Source organism: Gymnoscopelus braueri (genome assembly GCF_963280865.1).
Source record: "Gymnoscopelus braueri genome assembly, chromosome: 5".
Classification (NCBI taxonomy): domain Eukaryota; kingdom Metazoa; phylum Chordata; class Actinopteri; order Myctophiformes; family Myctophidae; genus Gymnoscopelus; species Gymnoscopelus braueri.
In genome coordinates this window covers 14,295,877-14,323,228 of record NC_137606.1, presented here as the reverse complement: position 1 = coordinate 14,323,228, position 27,352 = coordinate 14,295,877, and the positions used below count along the sequence as shown (strand labels likewise).

The window sequence follows — 27,352 nt, the reverse complement described above, 5'->3', positions numbered from 1 at the left end:
TTCTTTGCAATTAAATGTGAAATATCTCTAAAAGTACTAATTATTTAAAAAAAATCTAATGGTATAGCCGACATGTCCTAAGTAGGCCGAACGTGGTAGAGTTGGAACGGAGTTTCTTGCTAAAAGTATGAAGGACTAGTTAGGGGCCAAACAACAGGGGCGGAATAAATAAATAATAAAGAAATAGTGAAGATAACAGTAGTGTGATCGCCTTAGCGATCCATCCCACAACAATACATTCAAAGCAGACTGCAATTTAGTAGGTTAAGCTGGATAGTCAGTGGGAAATACACTTTTATCCTTAAAGAGGTAATATAATGGTTGAAAATACTATGTAGAGAAATCAAGTTCTTCTGCATTGTATACTTGTGGATTATGAAAATGTTATAATAACATATTTGAATCCTGAAATTCTGTGATATTTCACCAGGTTGTCTGGGTCTGTAGCTTCAAAATAAACAATAAAGAGAACTGTTGTTGAATACAACATCTGACATAAGCAAGACTGCAGCTTCACTTCATTATAGCTGTCACAGGCCTCAGGTGGCAACATAGCATGGTGCAACTTATTCGGCTGTTGTTAACAGCGATCTGTGGCCCTGGTGATTAAGTCTCTGGTGATAGGTCTGTCAGCTGCTGCTGTTCCAATCCTTTCGTGTCTTCTGTACCATTGTGTTGAGATGCACCCTTATTTCTGTGGAAAGAAGGCAAGAGTGACAGAACTTTAGGTAGATTTGAAAATCGCCCTAGCTTTTGTAATTAACATTTTGTGCGACAAGAATTATGAAATATATACTTGCCAAAGTCTGACTTCCTCAAATGTTTTTAAGAAACTTGGTAACATTAATAACATTTGTAATCTGTTATGGTGTGGCTGTTGCACGCCTAAAATTAACCAATTCATAAATGTGATTGACATATTTTCATGTTGATTAGCTTACAGGAATCCTTGAAATCTACTTTCATTTAGTTTGTCATGCTGTTGAGCTGATATCACATTACAACACCAGATGGCACAAGACCGACAACATTACTGTTGCTATATTGACATACTTTGTTGTCTCAAATTTGCTTTCCCGATAAAAAGTGCTTTTCTTCATCAGATGGAGAAGGACCATGTCACAGATGAATACTCCCTGTTGAAATAAAAAACAAATTACAAATTGAGGCATGTAATTTCATATGGAGCAAAAATTATGTTGTTTAGAATATTCACCATGGCATAGATTGCATAACTTTATACCCAAAAACTATAGATTCGTCCTTTTAAATGTTCAAAATGAGTTTCAAAATGAGTTCACTTACAGCACCCATCAAAGCCAGTCCTGAGCCTATATTGATGCATGTTGGGATTATATTGAATTTGCCAGCCTAAGAAAGATAGTAGAAATGACAAGTAAGATGGTTTAAAAAGCGACGCACACAAAGTGTCACATGCACACACAAAAAGCCTGGGTTGCCATCGTCCAAAATAATCTCCACGTCCATGAATAAACTAAAGTTGTTACACATTTTCTTGAAAATTTCAATTGGCAAATGTTTCTGTCAGGAGTTGTATTTTCCATACCTTTCCATGTACCATGATGTCAAAGCGCACGCCGTAAACTTTGAATAAGGTTCGGTAGCTGTCCCCTGCAGCATTTTTGTAATAGCGAGCGTGTCTGTTAAAATAACAGCATATTATATTTATGTCCATATACAATATTTAACTATGTATCAACCACACACACACACACACACACACACACACACACACACACACACACACACACACACACACACACACACACACACACACACACACACACACACACACACACACGCACACACACACACACACACACACACACACACACACACACACACATGCTTTGCATTAAAAATAAGAAAAAATTGAAAACAAAACACAGCTGTTAAAATGGTGAGAATAGTGCTATAGAAAGCTAGGTTAAAAAGATATTTAATCGATTTCTAGAGCCTGCCTCTCTAATCTCTTTAGGTAAAGGTGTTCCATAATCTGGGAGCATCTGCATTATCTAGCATGTCCCGATAGAAATGTTTAAAACAACCAGCCCTAACCCACTAGCAGCTTTATAAACAAGTAGAGGGACTTTAAAGGTATGTAAGTGATATTTTTTGGTTTAAAAAAAGGTTTATTAAACAGTTGTAAAACACATTCCCATAGTAATCATTGCTAGAATCAGACAGATTAAAGAGCTGGAGAGACGGGGAGACTCCTGTTACTGAACAAACAAACACAAGTATACGGGAGTCTCAATGTCTGCAAATTTTTTTGTATCATCACTTCCAATGTCACATTTAAGTTCTTTCTCCTGATTGGATGAAATTGGTATCCTGACCTGAAAATGTATTTTCTGTTTATTAAAGAACTGCAGAGACAGGGAGACCTTTGTTACTGAGCTATTTAACACTTACTTTAACAAGAAAATATCGCTTACACAGCCTTTACAATTGATTCTGGAGGACACAGGGAGCCAGTGTAGTCTGACTGACTCAAGTGCAAATCACCTGAAGTTAAAACCTGATGATGTTATAGAGTTGTTGGAGGAGGCATTGATGTCCAGACGGGTGAAGTGATAACGTGGATGACAATGAGAATATCCCTTGTCAAGGTCACAATTCCACTCAATTAGAATGGCAATTGACCCACCCTTGAAACAAAGAGAGCAGTTTACAAGCAATCAGTCATTACAAATGTGAAGAAATACCACATACTGTATATACAAAGCCATGGTGCTATGAACTTATATACAATTGATAGCATCCTAACTCAAATCATCCATATAATCTCAAGCAAAATCTTCTTCCTTGACGTTTTTGGAGTTGTTTTTTCATCAACAATCTCTACATGAATGCACCTTTTGATAGGACAAGTGTCAAAATTCCAGTCCTACTGATACAGTATGAGGTCAATTGACTCTGCATAACTCTAGTCCCACGTAGTACCAGCAGGTTTTAATCGGAAACACACTTTGCATGACACCCTCACATCCTCGTGTTTCCAGTTAAAATCTCCAGTTAAAACCGCAATCAAATGGAGCTATGGGAAACCGATTTGCCACCTTCTGGAAACCTGGGACTACAGTTATGCACAGAGCCTTTAGACCCTGTAAACCAGTTTCTGCTAGCCATGTATTCAGAGATTACACCAGGGACATCAGATGAATGCAGTTGACTACCTGATAGAATAGAAGTAAGGCCTCCATGACATAAAGTGAGAATCACAATAGCTGTGCATTTGGAAATGTATAATTATCTCTCCATGTCTGTTATGAATTGTACTTTTGAAGCAGCCTTTTCAATTGACTCAAAAGGCTGACTATTCTCGTTGCGCATTTATTCATCATCTGAATGTCTGAACCATTCCATCCATTCAAGCTGAAATTGCATCGTGCTGGTGTCAGGTATGTACATGTTGGTGAACTAGTTTGCCTGTTTTTTCCCCTGGTCTTATAATATGAATCACTGTTTTTAATATTTACTGCACACAGAAAATGTTTGTGCAATAGTCTTTATTTTTATATAAATTGTTCATATATTTGCCTTTACTTGAATGTGACACTACCACTTTATTTTTAAAAGTTGTAACAGAACTGCATTGGAATCTAAATTTACTTGAAGGTCAAACCGCAACTTTCTTTGTACTTTAACTGCTCTTGAACTGTACAAAAAATGTACAATTACAATTTACAATTTTACATAAATAAAGAGCAGCATAATTGAAGAAGTTTTCCATCATATGCTGTGGTAATGCATGGTATGCAGTATAAGAATAACACTGTTTCAGGAATCAAGGAGGTTTCACTTTCACTCCATTAGCGAGCCGTTTGTTATTCCGGTCGTAACTGTTATGGCAGTTGAAAAAGCAGCAAGCTTGTGCCGTTGTTGGACAAGGATAAGATAGATTAGAAAGTTGGATAAAATAAACACCACTGTGACGTCTACAGTGTGTCCTACCAACTGTGGTTACTCGCAGTGGTGGAAAAAGTACTCAAATGTTTTACTTAAGTTAAGTAAAAGTATCAATACTGCAATGTAGAAGTAGTCTGTTACAAGTAAAAGTCTGGAATTCAGAATGTACTTGAGTAAAAGTACAAAAGTATTGGTATCAAAATGTACTTTAAGTACCAAAAGTAAAAGTACTAAAATGTTTGAAAATAGCAGATCTACAAGCTCACAAGTTCACAACGCGTTGCGATGCGACGCGTTGTGAGCTTGTAGATCGGCTATTTTCAAATAGCCTAGGTATAAAATAGGGCTAAAGTGGTTAACATTTGTTTTATAACGTAATACTTTATATCTGCAAAGTAACTAGTAACTAAAGTTTTCAAATAATTGTAGTGGAGTAAAAGTACAATATTTGCCTCTGAGATGTAGTGGAGTAGAAGTAAAAGTATGGACAATAGGAAATACTCCAGTAAAGTAAAAATACCTCAAAATTGCAGTTTACAGTACGTAAATGTACTTAGTTACTTTCCACCACTGGTTACTCGGCAACAGGATCTGTGTACAGTGTGACGAGTGAAATGGCGGCTGCTGCCACGTGTCACTACCCCTGATGATGAACTGGACATCATGTCCCCAATCGCTGCTTTCCAGTATTATTCTGAATAGTTTCTCTGTAGCAAGTTAGATGCAGTGGTGGAAAGTAACTAAGTACATTTACTTAAAGGGATACTTCACTTTCGGGCCGGGGACACATTTAAAAAAAATATTAAAAATAAATGAAAAAAGTTATGGAAAATTCATGGCCCCCTCACGACACGCAGTGTCCTACTAATGTGTGAGGGGGCCATGAATTTTCCATAACTTTTTTCATTTATTTTTAATATTTTTTTTAAATGTGTCCCCGGCCCGAAAGTGAAGTATCCCTTTAAGTACTGTACTTAAAGGGATACTTCACTCTCGGGCCGGGGACACATTTAAAAAAAATATTAAAAATAAATGAAAAAAGTTATGGAAAATTCATGGCCCCCTCACGACACGCAGTGTCCTACTAATGTGTGAGGGGGCCATGAATTTTCCATAACTTTTTTCATTTATTTTTAATATTTTTTTTAAATGTGTCCCCGGCCCGAAAGTGAAGTATCCCTTTAAGTACTGTACTTAAAGGGATACTTCACTCTCGGGCCGGGGACACATTTAAAAAAAATATTAAAAATAAATGAAAAAAGTTATGGAAAATTCATGGCCCCCTCACGACACGCAGTGTCCTACTAATGTGTGAGGGGGCCATGAATTTTCCATAACTTTTTTCATTTATTTTTAATATTTTTTTTAAATGTGTCCCCGGCCCGAGAGTGAAGTATCCCTTTAAGTACAATTTTGAGGTATTTGTACTTTACTTGAGTATTTCCACTTTCCAATACTTTTACTTCTACTCCACTACATCTTGGATCCAAATACTGTACTTTTACTCCACTACATTTATTTGAAAACTGTAGTTACTAGTTACTTTGCAGATATTAATTATTACATTATAAAACATACATTAACCACTTCTGCCCTGTTTTATACCTAAGCTATTTGAAAATAGCAGATCTACAAGCTCGTGAGCTTGTAGATCTGCTATTTTCAAACATTTCAGTACTTTTACTTTTGGTACTTTAAGTATATTTTGATACCAATACTTTTGTACTTTTACTCAAGTAAAATTTTAACAACAGACCTTTACTTGTAACAGAGTACTTCTAAATTGCAGTATTGATACTTTAGCTCAAGTAAAACATTTGACTACTTTTTCCACCACTGGTCAGATGACATGACATGCTGCATCAGAAGGCACAGGAAGAACCATTAAAGGTTGAACTTCACAAGATACTTAACAAATACAATACATGTTAAATACTGAGGCAAATAAAACTAAAAACGGTAAAAATCTGTAAAACTAACTAGAGTGGCCATGTCCTGGAAGTTGTGTCCGGCTCGGCTAGTAATGTCTCCCAGGCGAAAGATGGGGCAGTAGGGATTTAAGTCCTCATCATATTTACATCTCTTCAGATAAGATCCATCAGTTGTCTCTGCGACATTGGACCTGAGATTTGAAGAACAAAATTAGCATTTGTATATACACACATTACGTAGTGGTGGCAACAACACACACACGCACGCACGCACGCACGCACGCACGCACGCACGCACGCACACACACACACACACACACACACACACACACACACACACACACACACACACACACACACACACACACACACACACACACACACACACACAAAAGAAAGAAACTTATACTTCAACTCATATTACCAATAATGGATTATGCAGATGTTGTATATCAGGTAGCATCCAAAACTAATCTTATTCCTCTCAATACAGTTTACAATAAATTATGCAGATTTGTTCTTGGCTGTTCTTTCACAACTCATCATTGTTTAATGTATGAAAGTCTGAATCTGCCCTCTCCCACTGTAAGAAGACAGCGCCACTGGTTACAATTTATCTTCAAATGTATTCATTTCAAATACCCACAATATCACACTGTACATGCGTAGTGGTTGGTAACACATACATTGCATAATACTTAGTACATACAACTTTCAAAGGAATGCAGCCTTTGTTTCAAATTGCTTACTTTGAAAAGGCAAATTTGGGGAAACGAATGAAGTTTTTGATGTAGATGGTGAAGTTTTCTGCCTTTGTCAACAGAGGTCCTCTGTAAAAGAGTAGGGTTTGTTATTCCATTACACAGGCTGTGAATGTGTTCTTAATAGCAAATGAAGGACACAAACAATCTGACGGTTTGCACTCAAAAAGGTGTCTGAAACTCAAATATAATACTATTTATGAGGGGTAGACATGAATACACATGTCTCAGCCTGTGGCCACCAGAGTACTCATATCCGTAGCAAACCAAGCAAACCTTTAGTACACTTCCCGTGTGTCATGATGCGATTAGCAAGAAACTAACCCACAAACATGTGATATGACATGAAAAAGAGTTCCAAAGACAAGTTTCAGATAAAGGTATTATAAGGTAAACCTTTGCAATATAAACGTATGTGTTCGGTGTACTAGTGCTGTTCCTTACTGTGTTTTGACGTGTCTCTCAACAGGACACCAGCCATATATTTCACAGGTACCAGTGGAGTTTTTATCCTTTTTCAAACACCGACCAGTCATAACTCCTTCAGAGAGCATCATAAAAATATATTAGTCCATGGGAGACCGTAGATTTAAATGGAGAGTCTGTCTGATATCAATGAAAGTACAGAGGTGGACAAAGACAAATTGGTTCAAATAATAAATCTGCGTTACGCAGCCTCCAACTGTTCCCCTTTATCCTCTGTCAGTATTTCTGGTTTAACTTATTATTATTGTTTGTAGAACAGTGAACCATTAGTCTTTCAACAATACCAAGCCAAGCTATCCAGTGTGTCAACACTAAAACACTATCTCATTTGAATCATTCAAATAGATAATTTGAATACAGTGCATGCAAACGAGAGCAAGTAAACATCACTGGAGTACAACCCACCATGTCCAGCCACGACAGTCTCTCCCTCCTCACAGTCCTCGTTGCCTCGACAGTGGCCATCCAACACCTTGAAACTCTGCAGACAAACATGACACAATATAGTCTGCAGTTCAGTAAACTGACACGTATAAGCAGAGCTTCATTGGGTGCTGTGGGTTCTGTAGGTGGCAGGCACCCATGACCAACAATCTAGACAACCCCTTTGAATGTAGTTTGTTTGTAAAAGTACTGCTATGTTGAATAAATATGTGTGCAGATTGAACACCCTTTCAGCAGATGAAAACGTACAAAGCGGGCCTACCTGTGTTTGACGATGAGAAAGTCATTGTCACAGGTAACTTTTCAATATTGATCTGGACAAAGTTCGGCCGAATCGGCCTACTAATGAATTTAAAAAGACGACATATTCAAAAAAGACAATTTGAATTTGTGGTTAGAAATACGTATGCCAAATTGGGGCCAAACACTACATTGTTGTTGTGCTGCTTTAAATGCGTTTCCTGTTGGATAAAAGCCAAGCTAGGTTTTATGTATTGTTGTTGATTAGCTTGCAACCATTATGCAACCAAATGCAAGCTCCACCCTATAACCACAATGACCTCGTTTAGCAGCCCAGCTTTTAAGACATGCAAACAGACCCATGCCTCATCAATTGTGGGTTGTTTGGATACGACAACTTTAGTGTCTACTAGTAACTAGACACTAAAGTAAAGCCATGTAGGTGTACTAAAGTAAATGTTGATTTGTTGAATGAATATTTTAAGCAGTTGCTCTGAAAAATCACATCTTTCATAGAGTTTATTGGGACTTCCTGTAGGGGTACTGAACGCTTTTTCAGTTCCATTGCTTGCTGCTATAAAATAAAACAATGAACAAATTGTTAGTGTTCTAATGACACCAATGGCATGCATATTGGAGCGATAGAACCGTTTGATGGTGCAGTGGAGAGAGACAAGAAAGACTGTTTACGGGGCGATGACACATTTTTACCAGAACACTGGTTGAGCTTGAAAAACATTGCTGTATAGACCCAGCTAATGTGTTTAATGGGAAATGATGATAACAGCTCAAACTACCACCCAAGAATGGGCAACACAGTGACAGTAGGCAGGTAAATGTATACAAGGGCAGTATTTTATGGCTGTGACTCCACTTGTCTGCTGGCTGCTAGCTGTCAGAGACAGAACAGTTTACATACCACCAATGCTCTGGAAAGTAACTCTGTCAATGCAGCTACAGAGAGAGAGAGAGAGAGAGAGAGAGAGAGAGAGAGAGAGAGAGAGAGAGAGAGAGAGAGAGAGAGAGAGAGAGAGAGAGAGAGAGAGAGAGAGAGAGAGAGAGAGAGACAGACAGACAGACAGACAGACAGACAGACAGACAGACAGACAGACAGACAGACAGACAGACAGACAGACAGACAGACAGACAGACAGACAGACAGACAGACTCATGCACGCACACACACACACACGCACACACTCACACACGTTCGCACTTGCACACGCACACGCTCACACTCATACACTCACACTCTCACACACACACACGCACACACACACGCACACGCACACGCACACGCACACGCACACGCACACGCACACGCACACGCACACACACGCACACGCGCATTTATGCACATGTACACAAAAACATACACACACCTTTGTCAGCTGGCCTGGGAACACTTGAGTAGTACCTTTATGATAGACAGAAACTAACCACAATACACATACACAAATCGCAAAGACAGACTTAACCACTTTCAACTATTTTGGGCATGTCATCATCATAGGATTTTCAAAATCAGTGAAAAGTGTTGCATCGTGACACGTTGTGAGCTTGTAGATCAGCTACTTTTGCCACATTTGTGCAACACTGTGATACAATGAAGTATAAAACACAACAACATAAAAAATATGGATATAAAATGCGATAGATGGCTGTGCATTTATATAAGTGTGCAGTTGGTAGAAGACTGTACAACTGTTTTGCAACTCAAGTACAATAGTAATAAAATGCCCTTACCTCAGCACAGTGACCCTGCTTTTGATTTGGGGTCTCTATGAAATTGGTGACAATGAACAGAACAGATTCACCCTGTAGGAAAAAACACAATGTTATAATCATGGTATAACAGGATTGATCTTTGAATTGAGAGCATTTTATTGTCCCATTAGCCTTAAGATAATACATATAGGCTATGTCCTGTTGTGTAATAGTCAGGGCTTGACAGGAATAGCCCTCAGGCATTATGCCACATTAGCCTCAAGAATGATGTCCTTGATCGACATACAATAAATAAACGAATAAATAGACTGAATCGCAAATACAGTGACAGTATTGTTTTGTGGAGTAGTGTAAACAGTTCACATTTGTAACTGTTATTATTATAATTATTATAATAATAATAAAATATTATTAGGCTATTATTGTTGTTATTTGTATTATTATAAATTGTATTAATAATAATCACAATAACAATAACAATAATAATAATAATAATAATAATAACAATAATAATAATAATAATAATAATAATAATAATAATAATAATAATAATAATAATAATAATAATAATAATGATAATGATAACAACTTATTGTATGATTCTTATTTTTTTTTATAATGATGATGATGATGATGATGATGATGATGATGATGATGATAATAATAATAATTATTATTATTATCATTATTACCTGTGGTGGGATGGCATAGTCCTCTGGACCCCACACCAGCAGGCCAGACCCGGTGGTGTTTGTGACCGAAACTCCCTTCAGTTTGGTTATAACGGAGCTCTGGACGGCCTCGTCTACGTCCTGGTAACCTTTCTTGATCACAAAAACCCACCTGCATGAAGAAGGGAAACTTTAAAACAGTGTTTCTTAACCAGGATCTTCTGACAAGGACTGTGTGACTGGCCTGAATATAGACCCAAAACAGAATGTGTTGATTTATTACTCAAAAGCAAAATTAAATCTAATAATGTCAACAGAGCAGTGTACATGTGTTTAAATGTGCAATTCATCTCTTAAGATATTAAATGTCAACCCTCTCTTAAAGGGCAAGACCACTTTGGTAGAGGTTTGGGTTGTGTAGTTACCTTGCCATGATGTAACTCCAAAGGTGGGCAAGAAATAAAAAAGAATTGCTCCATTGATTAGAAATTGATAATTCAAAATGTGCTCCTCATTGACTTACATTGTACGGTAAAACTGCTCTCAAAGTCACTCTTTTACCACAAAAACGAACGCAAACAAAGTTGATTCAGACAATATAGAACATCACCAAACCCAGTACTGTTTTTTTTTTTATAAAAATGTCAACTTCCTGTTGATTTTGCCATTTTTAATAAGTAGAAAACCCGGACTGGATCGGCGGATCCGGATCCAGATCTTCAAATAGTAAAATCAACAGGAAGTTGACAATTTTATTAAAAAAACAAACAGTACTGGGTTTGGTGATGCTCTATATTGTCTGAATCAGCTATGTTTGGGTTCATTTATGTGCTAAAAGAGTGACTTTGAGAGCTGTTTTACCGTACAATGTAAGTCAATGAGGAGCATATTTTGAATTATCAATTTCTAATCAATGGAGCAATTATTTTTGATTTCTTGTCCACCTTTGGAGTTACATCATGGCAAGGTAACTACACAACCCAAACCTCTACTAAAGTGGTCTTACCCTTTAAGAGAAGAATAGGCCTAAATGAGGCCTATAGTCTAACTCTTAAGAAGAGGATGCAGTGCATGAGTATGATTGCTGGTGTAAAGTAACTAAGTACATTTCCTTAGTATTTCAAAATGTCAATACTTTTACTTCTACTCTACTACATCTCAGAGGCAAATATTGTACTTCTACTCCGAAAACTTCAGTTACTAGTTACTTTGTAGATTTTGATTATTATTACAAAACATACGGTAGCCTACCACTTCAGCCCTATACATTTTGCTCACAATGTTTGCAATGCAATGCATTGTGAGCTTGTAGATCTGCTATTTTTTTATACATTTGAAAACTTGTGAAACAGGACATTCTGCAAAATGAGTAGCCTACTGTATACCTTTGGTACTTTAAGTACATTTGATACCAACACATTTTGTACTTTTACTCAAGTACATTTTGAATTCCGGACTTTTACCTGCATTTCTACATTGCCATGTTGATACTTTTACAAACCACGTGAATACTTTTCCCACTGCTTCTACTTAAACGACAATAAAATAAAATGAAAAGATGATATTAATCTCTCACCCAATAATGTAACCGACAATGAACAATTGCAGGAATCTAAACAAGATTCCAACTTTCTTGTTTTTGGCGACAATATACTTTTCTGTCTTGTAGTCAAACAACGAGAGGAAGAGAGTTCTCCAGGCCATCTTGATGCTATTTCAGAGAATGATGCGGACATTAGGAGTTCGGACACCGATCACCCAGGCTGATCTGCCGCAGTCAGCCGGCTGCAGATCATCAGTGTCTCTGTCTGCAGCACAAAGAGGCAACAATGATGACCGCAGCTAGAATTACCAGTCGAACAGCTAATACAGATCAAACCTTCAACGGATTCCACAGGTCTAAAACCAATAGCCTGTAGCGTACTCCCATTCCTTCGCAAAAATATCCACCGGTCCTTCCACCAGCTTCACATAATGATCCACACGGGTGTGTGTGACTCAGCTGAGCTACTCTGTGTTGGAACTTAAATGGACTTGACAGGTCTATTGGCCTGGCTGCCTATAGAAGGCATCGTCTTGTTTGTCGCACACACGCACGCAAGCACGCACGCAAGCAAGCAAGCACACATGCAAGCACGCATGCAAGAGCACACACACACACACACACACACACACACACACACACACACACACACACACACACACACACACACACACACACACACACACACACACACACACACACACACACACACACACACACACACACACACACACACAGTCACACACCTACATTGTCAGACAGACTCACAACTTCAACTTTATATACAGCTTTATATATAACTTTATATATATATATATATATATATATATATATATATATATATATATATATATATATATATATATATATATATATATATATATATATATATATATATATATATATATATATATATATATTCAATAACAAATCATGAATGCAGTGTCCGATTGCTGTGCAAGGCCTAAGAAGAAATGGCACCCTTTTCACATTGGCCTATTATAGCGCCACCTGGAGGCCACAATAACCTACCTGACCTGGAGACCTGTGCTCCAAGGAGCACTTTTTCTAGTTTTTACTATGCCTCTTCTATTTTCAAATGTTTTAATTTAAATCTAATACCTCTTTAAATGCTTCTTTCAACTTTAAATTGCTTATTTTTATTCATTAGGAAAAGCAAAAGTGTATGTCACCGTGGAATACGTGTATGTCACCCATGGAATAACAGAAAGACACAATGTCATAGTCCATGTGAATTTATTTTTACCACAGCTTTGTTATATTACTTTAATATACTCAAGCACACCATAAGCTAATATTATCTCACCACTACCATTATTGGTATCAATAACAGTGTTACATGTACCGTATATGAACTGTACAACTCCGACTCTGTTATAGCATAGTTGCTCAGCTTATTGCTTCTGCTACAGCTTATCAATCAGGTTTTAATAAAGAATCAAATATAGATATAGATATATTTACAGATATGCATTTAGAAACATTCAAAAGCTGCAACATACTGTACAGTATGTGCCATATACCACTATACATATACTGTACACCTAACGATCTCCAGGTTGTAAAAGTAACAGGAAGTGGAAAGTAACTCAGTACATTTACTCAAGTACTGTACTTAAGTACAATTCTGAGGTATTTGTACTTTACTTGGATATTTCCAATTTCATGCATGCATTAACCACTTTATCCCTATATACTTTGGCTATTTGAAAATAGCCTGTGAGCTTGTAGATCTACTAATTTCTAAAGATTTTAATTCATTTTGAGCACCTGTGAAAAAAAACATATAAAGAAAACTACACACCAGTTTTAGTCAACATGCCAACACACTCTCCAATCCACTACCTCACAAAACAATGATGGCTTCATATAATGTCAACCACATGCACAATAATCATCATCAACAACAACAACATGATCAACAACAACAACTTCATTGTTCCACACAATCTTCCCTGGTAACATCTTCATCGTAGTAGTAGCGCTAATGAATGGAAAGAGTGCCTCTGTGAAAGTGTGTGTGAAGGTGTGTATGTGTGTGTTAGTATTAAGATCATAGAATGACAGTTTCCCTCCGTTCCAGTCCAGATTGACTCTGATCCTATGGGGAACCTGCTTCCATGAGAGATTTGTTTTTGACCCTGGTGAGCAGGCCATTGAGTATGAACCTGAGTTTATTCTCCAGTATGGACCTCCTCCAGTTCCCTTCCTCACCATTTGTCTAGACAGGCTTTACAGAGGCTATGGCTGCATAACAGGACAACAGGATCTTTAAAGATGTCAAGACACACAGGACAGGAAATCGTAGCCATTGCGTCTCTCGGTGATGCTACAAACGCTGTGATCAAGATAGGAAATCAGCCAGTGAGTAGTGGTAACACTCTCTTCTCCCTGTTGTCAGTGTGAGTGTGAAGCAGGGCGTTCGTAAAAAAGAGAATTCGCTCTCAATTAACCTCCTCTGGGTAAATAAAGGTAAAAAAGAAAAGTTAAAAAAAAAGATACAATGTTCCCTGAAGATGGCTTTCACAGTGAATCCCCGTTCTTGTTCAAATCCATTCATCTAACAGAGTCAGCAGCAGTCTGGGTCAGTGTCAGTATTCCTAGTAGCTGTGGAAAAACAGTACTGTATGTCCTCTCTCACTGGAAGTTGTGTTTGGACTGAACTGAAGGTGAAGCTTTTATGGTAAGGTCCGGTAAGGGGCAGAGCTTTGACATGCAAATCACTCTCTCCTTCACACACACACACACACACACACACACACACACACACACACACACACACACACACACACACACACACACACACACACACACACACGTCTAGGCGTGTCAACAGCCATTGTATGGTTAATGAAATCACCTTAGCCACACCCAAGCTTTTGATTGATTGATTGATTGATTGAATACTTTATTAACTGTTTGCAAATTGTACAGATCTACGGTTTACAATGATTGTTAAAAGGATAACACAAAAAGCCCTATAGGGGCTTGTTTCCATTGTGGTCTGCTGATTCCATGTTTTAAAGACCACAACTTAAAAGTTAAAGTGAAATTGTAAGTTTTGCGTCCGAAACCACATACTCATTACATACTACTACACAGTCTGCTATTTTCAGCCTACTGTTTAGTATCTCTTAAACAGTAAGGCTTCACTTTGCATAGATATAGTGTGTTAGTATGCGATTTTGGATGCAGCCCTGAATTTAGTATGCATCTCACGTTCTATTTACAGCAGTAGCTATGCTAAGCTTTCGGAAATACAAAAAAGTTATTTGGCATACTAAATAGTATGAAAGTATGTGATTTGGGACGCAGCCCTGAATTTAGTATGTATCTCGCATACTATTTGCCAGACCCAAGGGGTCGGCCTACATGAGGCTTTGTCTGTCCCCCTTTCGTCCATACATGGGCATAAAAGGGACCTCGGTCTGTCCCTTTCGTCTGTCCCCCTTTCGTCCATACATGGGCATAAAAGGGACCTCGGTCTGTCCCTTTCGTCCATACATGGGCATACAAATGGGTCTGGCAGAACCAGGTCTCCTAGTCTTGTTTATAGCTATTAAGCTTTCGGACATCCTAAAAAGTAATTTGGCACACTAAATAGTATGTTAGTATATGATTTTGGATGCAGCAATGGTCTTCTTGCACAATATACAATAAACATCACAGCCAACTAGTTGACTACCTTTTTTTTAAGAAAGTTGAATTATTTGGTCTTTTTTGCTTACACCAATTAATTACATTTTTGTCATCATTCCTCCAAATATTCTATCAATATTGAATTAAACGTAAATGTCATTCCCTGTAAGATCTATTTGGCAAAGCATTTATTATAATATGTCATGCTTACAGAAAATACATTAAATGAGACAGAACCTTGATGCCAAATATGCTTATAAATATTTATGCTCAATATATTTATGCTCAATAAATATATCTATTCAATCCAAGAGTTGTCTGACTGAAATACAGTTCAGTATAGTACAGTACAGTATATTATAATATGATATACATATTAACCACTTTAACACTGGCATACTTTAAACTGTAGATAATTTTTTGGGTTGTTTGTTTGTTTGCTGTTTTTTTTAAAAAAATAGCCAATCTACAACTCACAATGCAACTCCAAAGTATTTCCAATGCAGTTCTTTGTTAAATCTCTGAATTGTTTCTACCCCGTTTTAGCAACATTTATGAATTTAGATACTGTATCACCAGATGTTTTGGTGACGATGATTGATGATTGATGATTGATGAATGATGATTGATGATTGATGATTGATGATTGATGATTGATGATTGATGATTGATGATTGATGATTGATGAATACAGGAGTGATTAAATTTATACTTAAGCTGTGGAATAATGGATAGTAGAAAGTAGATTAAAGGGCCATTCACACTGATCACTTTAACAATAACGATATGTCGTTCACCATTGTATTTTTTTATAGTTGGTGTGAACTCTGCCATCCTCTAGACTTAGAACAATTTTTAAAACTATATTTTTATAGTTATAGTGCTCAGTATGAATGGCCCTTAAATCAGTGGTTCTCAACCTGTCAGGGGTCCCCACATGATTTTGGAGGGATCCAGATGACAGTAAAGTGACAATTTAAGGATTTTTTTTTTAATACCTAAAAAAAAGAAGAAAAATAAATGAAATAAAAAAAGATCATTACTGCGTCAAAAGTAATCAACAAACTATACTAATTTATAAAAACTGACCAAACATTGGCCAAATTGTCAAATAATATAAGAAAGCAGCAAAACTTTGGAAAATAGCTGATCGCTGGGCTCATTCAAAACAGCCCTAAAAACCCATCTTTCTGGAGGCCGAAAGAGGAGCTAGTACCAGTTTCCCTGTAGACAGACGACCCCCGCCCCCTCCCTCCCTTTTTTTGTATATAATTTTTATTTTTCCTTGCTTCCCCCCCCTTTTTTTGTACATATTTTTTTTAAATGCTTTTATTGTACATAGTGGTATTTTTTCTGTATTATCTGTATTTTCATGTTGATTTTTGAACTGTTTGGTTGCTACTATATATGTCTATGAAATTAACTCAAGGACCCCAACGGAAACAAGTCCGCAAGGACTTTTTTGGCCGGACCTTTTAGACAAAAGCATTATAAATGTAACTGTGTTGTTTTACATTCTTTTGCCTAATAAAAATTTCAATCAATCAATCTACAAGCTCACAACGCCTTGTAACACGAGGCGTTGTGATCTTGATCGGCTATTTTCACATTATTATCTGTGGAACCAAGTCAAACTAAATGTAATTCTATAACTCCTACAATTCCAAGTGCTTGTCAGGGTGGGGGGTCCCCAGTTCAAATATGATTATTTTTGGGAGTTGCGACCTGAAAAGGTTGAAAACCACTGGATTAAATGACCATTGGCAATCTTTACAATAGTGCCCATAAAATACTATAGCTACGTACACATCAGTTTTAGTGAAAGATTGCATGCCAACCCACTACCATGCTTTAAAACGATGGCTTCATATAATCTTTCTATAATATATAGTCACAATTTGGAGAATTAATGCATGAGTTTAACAAAATAATCAGTATTAAAATAATAGTGTTTTGCTTTAACAGAACTGAACAACTGAACTCAAATTGCACAAGAGATAGATGTTTATTTGAATTGAACATATCATCATTACAGTTTTCTTTACAGATCTTAGCCCCATTACCTCTCACTCCGCTATACAGCTCCGACATTCATGCATAATGGTACAGTGATTCTGTAGTTTATGAGGAAATATGAGACCAATTACACTTAATTGAGCGTATTTACAATAAAGCTAATGAAATACATGCTAATCTTCCTTTAGACTCTCATCATGTTGATGCACTGCAAATTGTATGATTAAATTATTTACAAAATACAAAATAACTACACACCAGTTTTAGTCAAAGATTACATGCCAGCACACTCTACAATAACATGCTATAATCGTGAAAGTCCACTACCTCTCTATAAAACAATGATGGCTTCATATCATTGTTCTATAGACTAGTCATGTCATCATAAACAACATCATTGTTCGAGGCAATGACCTTCCCTGGTAACATCTTCAAAGTAGCAATAGCGCTAATGAATGGAAAGACAGTCTCGGTGAAAGTGTGTGTGAAGGTGTGTATGTGTGTGTTAGTATCAGGATCAGAGAAGGACAGTTTCCCTCTGTTGCAGTCCAGCTGAACTCTGATCCTACGAGGCATCTGCTTCCATAAGAGTTTAGTGCATGACCCTGGTGAGGCCATTGCGGATGAATCTGAGTTTATTTTCCAGAATGGACCCCCTCGGGTGCCCTTCCTCTGAAAAGACTCTGCTAACACACCCAATGACCAGTGTTTACTGTCTCCAACCTCAACATCCCAGCTATGGGTCCCTGAGTTAAAGCCCTCAGACCCCAGGACAATTTTCAAGTGGTCAAACCTCTCTGGGTTGTCAGGAAGCCATTGCCTTTCAATGCTCACACTGGTCAGATCATCAGACAGGACGTGTCCTGGTTTAGCAGTGTTGGGGTCCAGAATGACAGGAGTGTAGGAGACAATGTCCTTCATCTTGTCCCAGACTCTGAAGGTCAGGTTGCCCAGATGTTTGGCCACATCTATCAGTGCTCCTGAGACCAGGTGTGGGTCCTGCAGCGTGAACTGAAGTCTTTCCATTGTGATCTTGTAGTTCTGTAGGAATGAGCTGTGTTCAGCTCTCAGATCCTCCTCTATGGCTGCGATTCTGTATGCAAGGGCTGATATGTCTTTGTTCAGTCGCTCATTCTTCTCCTGCATCAGCTGACACTTCTGCTCCTCTTCCTCTCCCAGTGCAGTGATTCTAGCCTCCTCTTCCTCTTGTAGAAACTGATGCAGCTTTTCAAACTGTTCCTTGATCCTACTCTTTGTGAACTGGGCCTGGCCCCTAATGTATTCTACTGTTGGCGCACATTTACTCCTAACGTCATTACATACCTTCAGTTTCATCTTCAAAGGCTTCAGTGATTTCTGGACTTCCTTCTTGTGTTCCAGTGCAACTTCATCAAGGGGTCTGAAACTGTGGTTGGTGTGTTTTTCTGAATGAAGACACACAACGCACACTGGCTGTTGACATTCCAGGCAGAAGAGCTTGAGTTTCTCTGCATGCAGATTGCAGAGAACATCAGACCCTGATGAGGTTCTCCGGCGTTTTGAAGGTTGTTTTGAAGCTCTCTGATGCCTCTTCTGTATGAAGGCCTCACACAAGTTCTTCAGAGCCCGGTTACAGGGTGGATTATCCATTGAAGATATTTTCTTACAAACTGGACATTCCTTAATTTGCTTCTCTCTCCACCATCTGTGCAGACAGCCTTTGCAGAGGCTATGGCTGCATAACAGGACAACAGGATCTTTAAAGATCTCACGACACACGGCACAGGAAAAATCCTCTTCTGACAGAGACAACTGAGAAGCCATTACGTCTCTCAGTACAACTACAATCACTCCCTTCTCCCAATAGAATGTTCCCTGAAGTTGACTTTCACAGTGAATCCTGGTTCTTGTTAAAGTCCATTCATGTGACAGAGTCAGCAGCAGTCTGGGTCAGTATTCCCTCCTGTATATAGTAGCCGTGGAAAGACAGTCTGTCCTCTCTCACATGGAAGGTGGAAGCTGTCAGCTGTGAGTGTTTTGGTCTGAACTCTGAACTGAAGGTGAAACTTTTATTGTCTCAGATGAGTCTGGTAAGGGGCGGAGCTTTGACATGCAAATCTCTCTCTCTCTCTCTCTCTCTCACACACACGCACGCACGCACGCACGCACGCACGCACGCACGCACGCACGCACGCACGCACGCACGCACGCACGCACGCACGCACGCACGCACGCACGCACGCACGCACGCACACACACACACACACACACACACACACACACACACACACACACACACACACACACACACACTCACACACACACACACACACACACACACACACACACACACACACACACACACACACACACGTCTGGGCGTGCCTGTGTGTCTATACATCAAATCAATCATTCATTTTGTGATAAAAGCAATTGGGAACAAAACTGGATACTACCCCAACAGCCATTTGATGGTTAATTAAATCACTTCAGCCTCCCCCAAGCTGCTGATTCCATGTTTTAAAGACCACAACTTAAAAGTTAGAGTGAAAAGTGTTTTATTACATTGAAAGCTTTGCGTCCGAAACCACTTACTACTACATACTACACAGTATGCTATTTTCAGCCGACTGTTTAGTATACTAAAGCAGTGGTTCTCAACCTGTGGGGGATCCCCAGATGACAGTGAAGTCATGATTTAAGAACTTTGAAGACCTTTTTAATACCTCAAGAAAGAAAAGAAAAAAGACCATTACTGCATCAAAAGTAATCAACAAACTATACTATAAAAAACTGGTCAAACATTGGCCAAATTGTTAAATAATATAAGAAAGAGGAAAACATTTTGAAAATAGCCGATCTACAAGCTCACAACGCCTCGCATTGCAAATTGCACATTTCACAATATTTATCTGTGGAACCGAGTCAAACTAAATGTAATGCCTCAACTCCTAATTCCAAGTGCTTGTCAGGGTGGGGGGTCCGCAGTTAAAATATGATTATTTGGGGGGGTCGCGGCCTTTCACTTCGGACGTACTACATAGTAGCTACTAAGCTTTCGGACCTACTATAAAGTAATTTGTCATGCTAAATAGTATGTTAGTATGTGATTTTGGACGCAGTCCTGAATTTATAGTATGTATGTATCTCACATACTATTTAGCAATTACTAAGCTTTCGGACATCCTAAAAAGTTATTTGGCATTCTAAATAGTATGGTAGTATGTGATGTTGAATGCAACCATGGTCTTCTTGCACAATATACAAAAATGTCTCCTTGAATGGTTGTTACAACACCTTGACAAATAGTTGACTTGACCGACATGATTCCCCAAATTAATTATTATATTCAGAGCTTTGGTGATCCATTTCTTTCAATGACTATTAAGTAGTTACAATGTGAGATCAAGTCCAACTAGTTGATAGGGTGGTATATTGAGAATGTAAACTTTTTAAGCAAGTTGAATTAAAGGGGAAGACCACTCATTTTCAACATTGAACTATGTCTCAACATGACCTCAATCAATTATCCAGTTCTAGGCAACATAGGAGGGGGGGGGGGGGTTTCGTAATTCCACACAACAGCTCTAAGGTGTATTAAAGACATAGTTCAATGTTGAAAATGAGTGGTATTTCCCTTTAAGTTTTTCGGTTACACCAATTGACATTTTTGCCATCATTCCTAATCTATCAATATTGAATTAAATCAGACATTTTAGACTAGGTCCTCAAAATGAATAAAGTATGCAATTAGCTTGCATGTTTATTTTCGAATTTTGTCCCTTTAGCACATTTACTCAAGTACTGTACTTGAGGTATGTTTTAATTTACTGGAGTATTTCCAATTTTCAGTACTTTTACTTGAGCTACTCCACTACATCTCAAAGGCAAATGTTATACTTTTACTTTAGTTGCAAGTTACTTTGAAGGTTTTGAATATTATTTCAAAACATACATTAACCACTTCAGGACATTGATGATTGATGATTGATGATTGATGATTGATGATTGATGAATACAGGAGTGATTGTACTTAAGCTGTGGAATAATTGACAAGTAGATTAAAGGGCTGTTCACACTGATCACTTTAACAATAACGATATGTCGTTCACCATTGTATTTTTTTTTATAGTTGGTGTGAACTCTGTCATCCTCTTGACTTAGAACGATTTTTAAAACTATATTTTTATAGTTATAGTGCTCACTGCTCTGTCACGGTCTGCCCCCCCACAGACCGTGTCTCCTCTTCGGCCATTCCCTCTTTCCATTCCTTCTCTCAGTCCTGGTTACACACCTGTCCCCACTCCCTCATCAGCAGGGCCGGACTGGGACCAAAATTCAGCCCTGGCATTTTGGTCCTAACCACCCCCCCCCCCCCCCCCCCCACCCGGGACGTTTTGTCAACGGGGGGGGGGGGGGGGCATTTTGTCAACGGGGGGGGGAGTGTGTTTCAATGTTTGTTTCAGCCCAGCACCTGGGCTGCACATGAACTCTGCAGCCGCACTGAGGCCCCTGCTGGAAAGCATCCCAGCCCAAACATTAACCTAACTAATAATTGGGCCACGCAACCTGGAAATGACTGTAATAATCATAAAACGGTACCCCACTGGCCCAGCGGCCCACCGGGCATTTGCCCGGTACGCCAAATGGCCAGTCCGCCGCTGCTCATCAGCCCAGCAGTGCCATGCCCATTACAATCCTGTGAACACTTCTCCAATCAACCTGCTCCCTATAAAATTGGACTCATTGCACACAGTCACTGTCAGTACATACTTTGATGTTCATGTGATCTTCTTGTTCTTTGTTTTTGTGCTCCTGAAGAGTTTTCACCTTTGGACTTCCTGATTACTGCTTGCAACTCCCTGCCATGAGTTTTCTGGTTAGTTGTTTTGTGCTTCAGAGAAGTTAGCATTTTCAGCCTTGCTGTTTACTGCGTTCAACTACTGCTTTTGGTTGTAGACTTTTGCTTAATAAATCTTCTAATTTGAAACTATTCTGCTTGTGGCTCTGCATTTGGGTTCAGTCTTTCTGCAAACCGTGACATGCTCAGTATGAATGGCCCTTAAATCAGTGGTTCTCAGCCTGTCAGGGGTCCCCACATGATTTTGGAGGGATCCAGATGACAGTGAAGTGACAATTTAAGGAATTTTCAGACCTTTTTAATTTAAAAAAAAAAAATAAGAAAAATAAATGAAAATATAGCTGCAAGCAGCAATAAGCGGTTTAGAGAGAGAGAGAGAGGGAGAATTTTTGTTCAGTAAATTATATTTGGACTGGTTAAATTGGGGTTTGAACCAGGGACCTACAGACTTGCGGGTAGACAGTGTTAAGGATAATTCCTTTAACAGGTCCGTTCATGAAAGTCCTTGCGGTCTTGTTTCCAATGAGGGCCTGTGAGCAATTAGGGGTTAAGAGTCTTGCTCAGGGACAAATTTCATTTAATCGACACATTTGCTGGCTGTCCTGGCATCGTACCTGGGGCAACCAGGGTCTCTGACTCCCTAGGCGGGCTCACTAACCACTCAGCTATGGCCGCAGTACTGACTGAGCCATTGGATAGACAGAATTGGATTTCATGTGTGGTAAGTTATCATACAGCATGGGTTGCTTATTATATACATACAAGCTCATAACGCGTCACATTGTAGATCGGCTGTATGTGGTTACTGTAGGTGTTGTATTAATAATTACATCTGCAAAGTAACAAGTAACTAAAGCTGTCATATGCTGTAGGTTGCTGACTAGATGACTCTTTTCTATACCCACCCTCACTAACCTTAACCTCAGTAAAACAACGACCTAACCTCAAGAAACACTATTTGTAAAATGAAGAATTCCAAATGATGATCACTTCAACACATTGTTGGGGACAGGGATCGAACCAGCGACCTATGGATTCACAGGCTGCCTCTCTTCTCATTGAGCTAGAGATATGGCCTCCCTGATGGTGTCTGTTGATATCTATAGGGTTTTCCGTCCGTTATGAACCAAGCCTCTGTTTCGCTAACTACTGTAGATCACTGGTTCACAAAACATTTACCAATAAAGGTTTTTTTTTGTCTCCTCGGAATGGAAACTAGTGAAAATAGTCGATCTACAAGCTCACAACACGTTGCTATCTGAAAAGTTGTGAGATTGTAGATCGGCTATTTTCACAAGAAAGTATGTCATACATAAAAAACAACTACTCTCAAAAAAGCATTTCATGTTATTGTTTAAAAATTGCACATGTTTGAATTAACAGGGTCAAGTTTTGTACAATGCAATTTAAATGTAAACTGTAATGAGTGGGGTTTGAACCGGGGACCTTCGGCACATGAGGCTCACACTCTACTGATCAAGCGATTCAATCCACAGCCTCAGAAAGTGAGAAAGGAGAATCCAACTAAACAAAAGGGCGAATGAAGTACGTCATACATTGAAAAATACTACTTTCAAATAAGCATTTCCCGTTATCTTTAACAATTGCACATGTATTCATTGATACAGTTTTGTTGTGTGCAATGCAATTATAATGAGGTCTCCATGAGGTGGGATTCGAACCAGCAACCCCGAGGTTTCAAGGCAGATGATTAAGCCATTGGACCAACAGACCTGAACTGTAGAAAAGGGAGTTCACACAGATGACACACTTTCACGCAAATTGCTCAGAAATCCTGGGTTTAAATGTTTTTCAAACTGCTCAAAATTGCAGACAATCTAAGGGCGGAGCTTACTGGTCAAAGTGATAGATGTGTTCCTCATGAGTCAAGGCACATGTGTAAGCAGGTTTAATGGCTGTCGGCCAAACGAGGCATGACTTTTGCCTGTTTAAAGTTTGCATTTTCAAAAAATTGCTATAGCGCCCCCCTTTGACCAATTGGAGTAAGATTGGTTTCAGTGATACTTGGAATGACCCTCTACATTATTGCAAAGTTTCAAACAAATGTGAGTCTGTATGAACGTGTTAGGGGCAGACGAATAATTGTCATAAAACTGCAATATTAATTGGCTCATAAAAGCTTAACGTTTTCACTTATGGAAAATCCACTTGCTCACGTTTGTTGGCATAGGTCCAAAGTTCATGTGTAAAATGTTTCGTGCAGATTGCTCAAAGATCCCAGAAAGCTATAGATTTTTACTGTTTTTCATATAATTCAAAATGGTGGGAGATCTAAAGGTCAGAGGTCAAAAGTCAAAATGTGAAAGTTGTTTAACATGAGGAGACGCATGTGTGTATCGAATGGCTGTAGGTCAAACAGGGCATGAGTTGTACCTGTTCAAAGTTGGCATATTTCAATTGAGTGCTACAGCGCCACCCTTTGGCCAATGGTTGTGAGTTTCAGGTCTTCGCCGTTTGGCATAGCCCTCTACCATATTGCCGAGTTTCATAAAAAGCGACCACGCAGTTGGGCCAGAACTGAAAAAACGGCGGAAGAAACGGTACAATCTCAATTAGGCTTCGAGCCTGATAGGCCTCGAAACCTTAATTTAAAAAAAAAAAGAAAGCATAATAAGAATGGCACCACTCTACTTTCTGCTGGGCCTGGCAATGGTAAGCACTGCACTGAAGATTCCTTCCATCTCGCTCGCTTGCTGAATACTGTGAATCTGCTCCATATCTCTGGTCTCCAGAGGAGGACAGTACATTTTTGGAGAATTGTTTTTGTTTTTTTTAGCACATGACTTACTATGCTACATTTCAAATAGAAATATTGTAAGTTTGACTCCACTGCAACTCATTCAGGGCCAATTAGATAAAAAAATAATTGCGTACTGTGCCCGTGATTAAAAAAATTTCGTACCTTTTTCAAGTAGTCACAGAATATTTATCTCCAGTATGATCGATCCCCTGATGGGTGCTATTCACTGAGGGTTGCACTGTGTGGTTTCACAAATGTCAACGAGGTCATCGCGACCTCATTGACATTAATTGTCTGCCTTTGAAAATAACATGTCTGGGCCAAAAATACATACTGTAGTAAAAAAAAAAGTACACAGGAGACGAGATCCAACCTTTTTAAGTAATAAGTTAAACAAGAAGTGGAAGGAGCAGCAAATCTTCGGATCACGATATCTTGGGTTCTGAACGTTTTTCCTAAAAAAAAAAATTAAACGTTTCTTTTTTTTTTTTTTTACGTTTTAGACGTCCATGGCGTTCTGGGCTCATGTAATTTGGATGTCTTTGACGTCAAGGGACTATTGGGACTCAAATTTACAAAAAAGCCGATCTGCGTTGTGGGCTTGTAGATCTGGTGGTCTCATCCAACAGACAAACCAAAGGCTCCAGCAAACTTGGAGTTGGTTGTAGTGGTAGAGCATAAAATAGAGCACAAGCTTGTAGAATTGAAACCAACATGCAGCCTGTCCAAAGGTCAGGATCAATTATCTCTGCCCTAGGGCCTGTTGAACCTGCTCCTTCCATTTATCTTAATTGCTCTAGTAAAGGCCATATCCCTACACAACAACACAGGAGAAATTAGAAAAAGTGCTCGGAGCACAGGTCTCCGCCAGGTCAGGTAGGTTAGTGTGGGCCAGCAATGTTCAGAATTCGCCAATCAGGCTGGAATGTGAAAAATCGGACGGATCCGTAACCCTAAGCCCTTAACCTCACAGAAGCTATGCCTAAACCTTAACCTCCAAACCTCGCCCACCTGGGCGAATCACCTGAAAAAGAGGTTCTTGCGCAAGTTCACAACCCATCTCTAAGGTCAATCAGGGAGTCAGATTCCTTGGTAGAAAGTCCACATTACTGAACAGAAATGCGTTGGAGATTTTGTCGGGGGCTCTGGTTCAATGCCATTTTGACTACGCCTGTTCTTCTTGGTAAACCAGCACCCCCAAGATAAAAAAGAAAATAGGCTTCAGAGTTCAGACTGCGCAGAACAAATTAGTCAGATTAATACTAACTAGCCCATACCCGGTCGACGACCCACCAAGACAGACAGAGGTTACTCCAATTATATAGTAGGATTATATAGTAGGATGCTACATCCCAGAACTCACCTCCTCCCAGCATATTTTGACAGCCTGAAGTGGCTCAGAGTATTTGACAGAGAGAGTGACCCAAATCAAAGATGTGCATGGTGCATTTTGTATAATGTAGCTCCGAAGTGCCTCAGTAATTATTTGAATAAAGTCAGTAATGTTCACGGCCACGTTTCAAGGGGGAGATCACTGAACTGGTTCCTGTCAGATTTAAGATAAACATTGGACAATGTTCATTCATGTACACAACTGTATATATGGAATGGGTTACCTGCAGACCTTAAAAGTATCAGTTCCTGCTATATTTCTTTGGGTGTGTTATAATATGTAGTCCTTTTAGTCCGGTTTCTGTTGTTTATTAACTCTGAAAGTGTAGAGATGGAGCCATATGGAGCCACATGGACAAATGAACACTTGTGATTTTTAAGTGTACCATTGTTGAAGTTAACACGTAATATTATTCACAAAATATGAATGTGTTAATAAGTAGATGTCTTGTAGTGAATTCTTGGTCCATTTTTATCTCTTTATTATTTGTACAACAGATGGGGCAGCAGTGGCTCTGGAGGTAGAGCGGCAGTTTGGGAAAGGGAATTTTTCCAGTTTGAACCCGGGCTCCAACTGATAGAGCTGATAAGGGAGCTGATAAGGGTCGTAAATCCTGCTCTATGTTAATTAAAACTATTTGTAGTTAAACAGTATTTGTAGAAAACCCAGTGTAAAAAGGATGAGACGAAATCAAAGACGGACACTGGTACGGAGCCCCTAAAGTGCCATAGTGCAGATTTTTTTTTTATGTCGTTCTAACGTCATATATGTCGTTCTAACGTCTTATTAACTTGAGCGCTCAAGATCCTAAGACGTTCCCACATCATCGTAGTAGTCTACCCTCTGCTGTGTTAACATTATGGGTAACCCATAAAAGTGGCAAAATAAATGTGAAACACATCAACTATTAAGAAAACAAGAAGATATGTTGACAAAGACACTCCA

General features: G+C 38.8%; 2 protein-coding genes across 5 annotated transcripts; both read right to left on the bottom strand.

Annotated features, from left to right (window-relative positions):
* Nucleotides 1–299: 299 nt before the first annotated feature.
* LOC308086034 (P2X purinoceptor 5-like) lies at nt 300–12,191 on the bottom strand. 4 transcript variants are annotated; one of them, XM_080429353.1, is made up of 12 exons: nt 11,771–12,191; nt 10,216–10,366; nt 9,542–9,613; nt 7,517–7,592; nt 7,070–7,166; nt 6,614–6,694; nt 5,914–6,055; nt 2,530–2,672; nt 1,568–1,661; nt 1,306–1,371; nt 1,054–1,136; nt 300–694 (listed from the first exon to the last, which is right to left on the bottom strand). In XM_080429353.1, the coding sequence occupies exons 1-12, from the start codon at nt 11,896–11,898 to the stop codon at nt 607–609; spliced, it is 1,221 nt and encodes a 406-aa protein (XP_080285479.1). In that variant the 5' UTR covers nt 11,899–12,191; the 3' UTR covers nt 300–606. The 4 variants fall into 4 exon arrangements, with proteins under 4 accessions (XP_080285479.1, XP_080285480.1, XP_080285481.1 ...); XM_080429354.1 differs by having other exon boundaries at nt 11,849–12,191; XM_080429355.1 differs by lacking the exon at nt 6,614–6,694.
* Nucleotides 12,192–17,776: 5,585 nt separating this feature from the next.
* LOC308085772 (E3 ubiquitin-protein ligase TRIM35-like) lies at nt 17,777–18,748 on the bottom strand (the record flags this gene model as incomplete). Its single annotated transcript, XM_080429082.1, has 1 exon — nt 17,777–18,748. The coding sequence occupies one exon, from the start codon at nt 18,746–18,748 to the stop codon at nt 17,777–17,779; it is 972 nt and encodes a 323-aa protein (XP_080285208.1).
* Nucleotides 18,749–27,352: the final 8,604 nt, after the last annotated feature.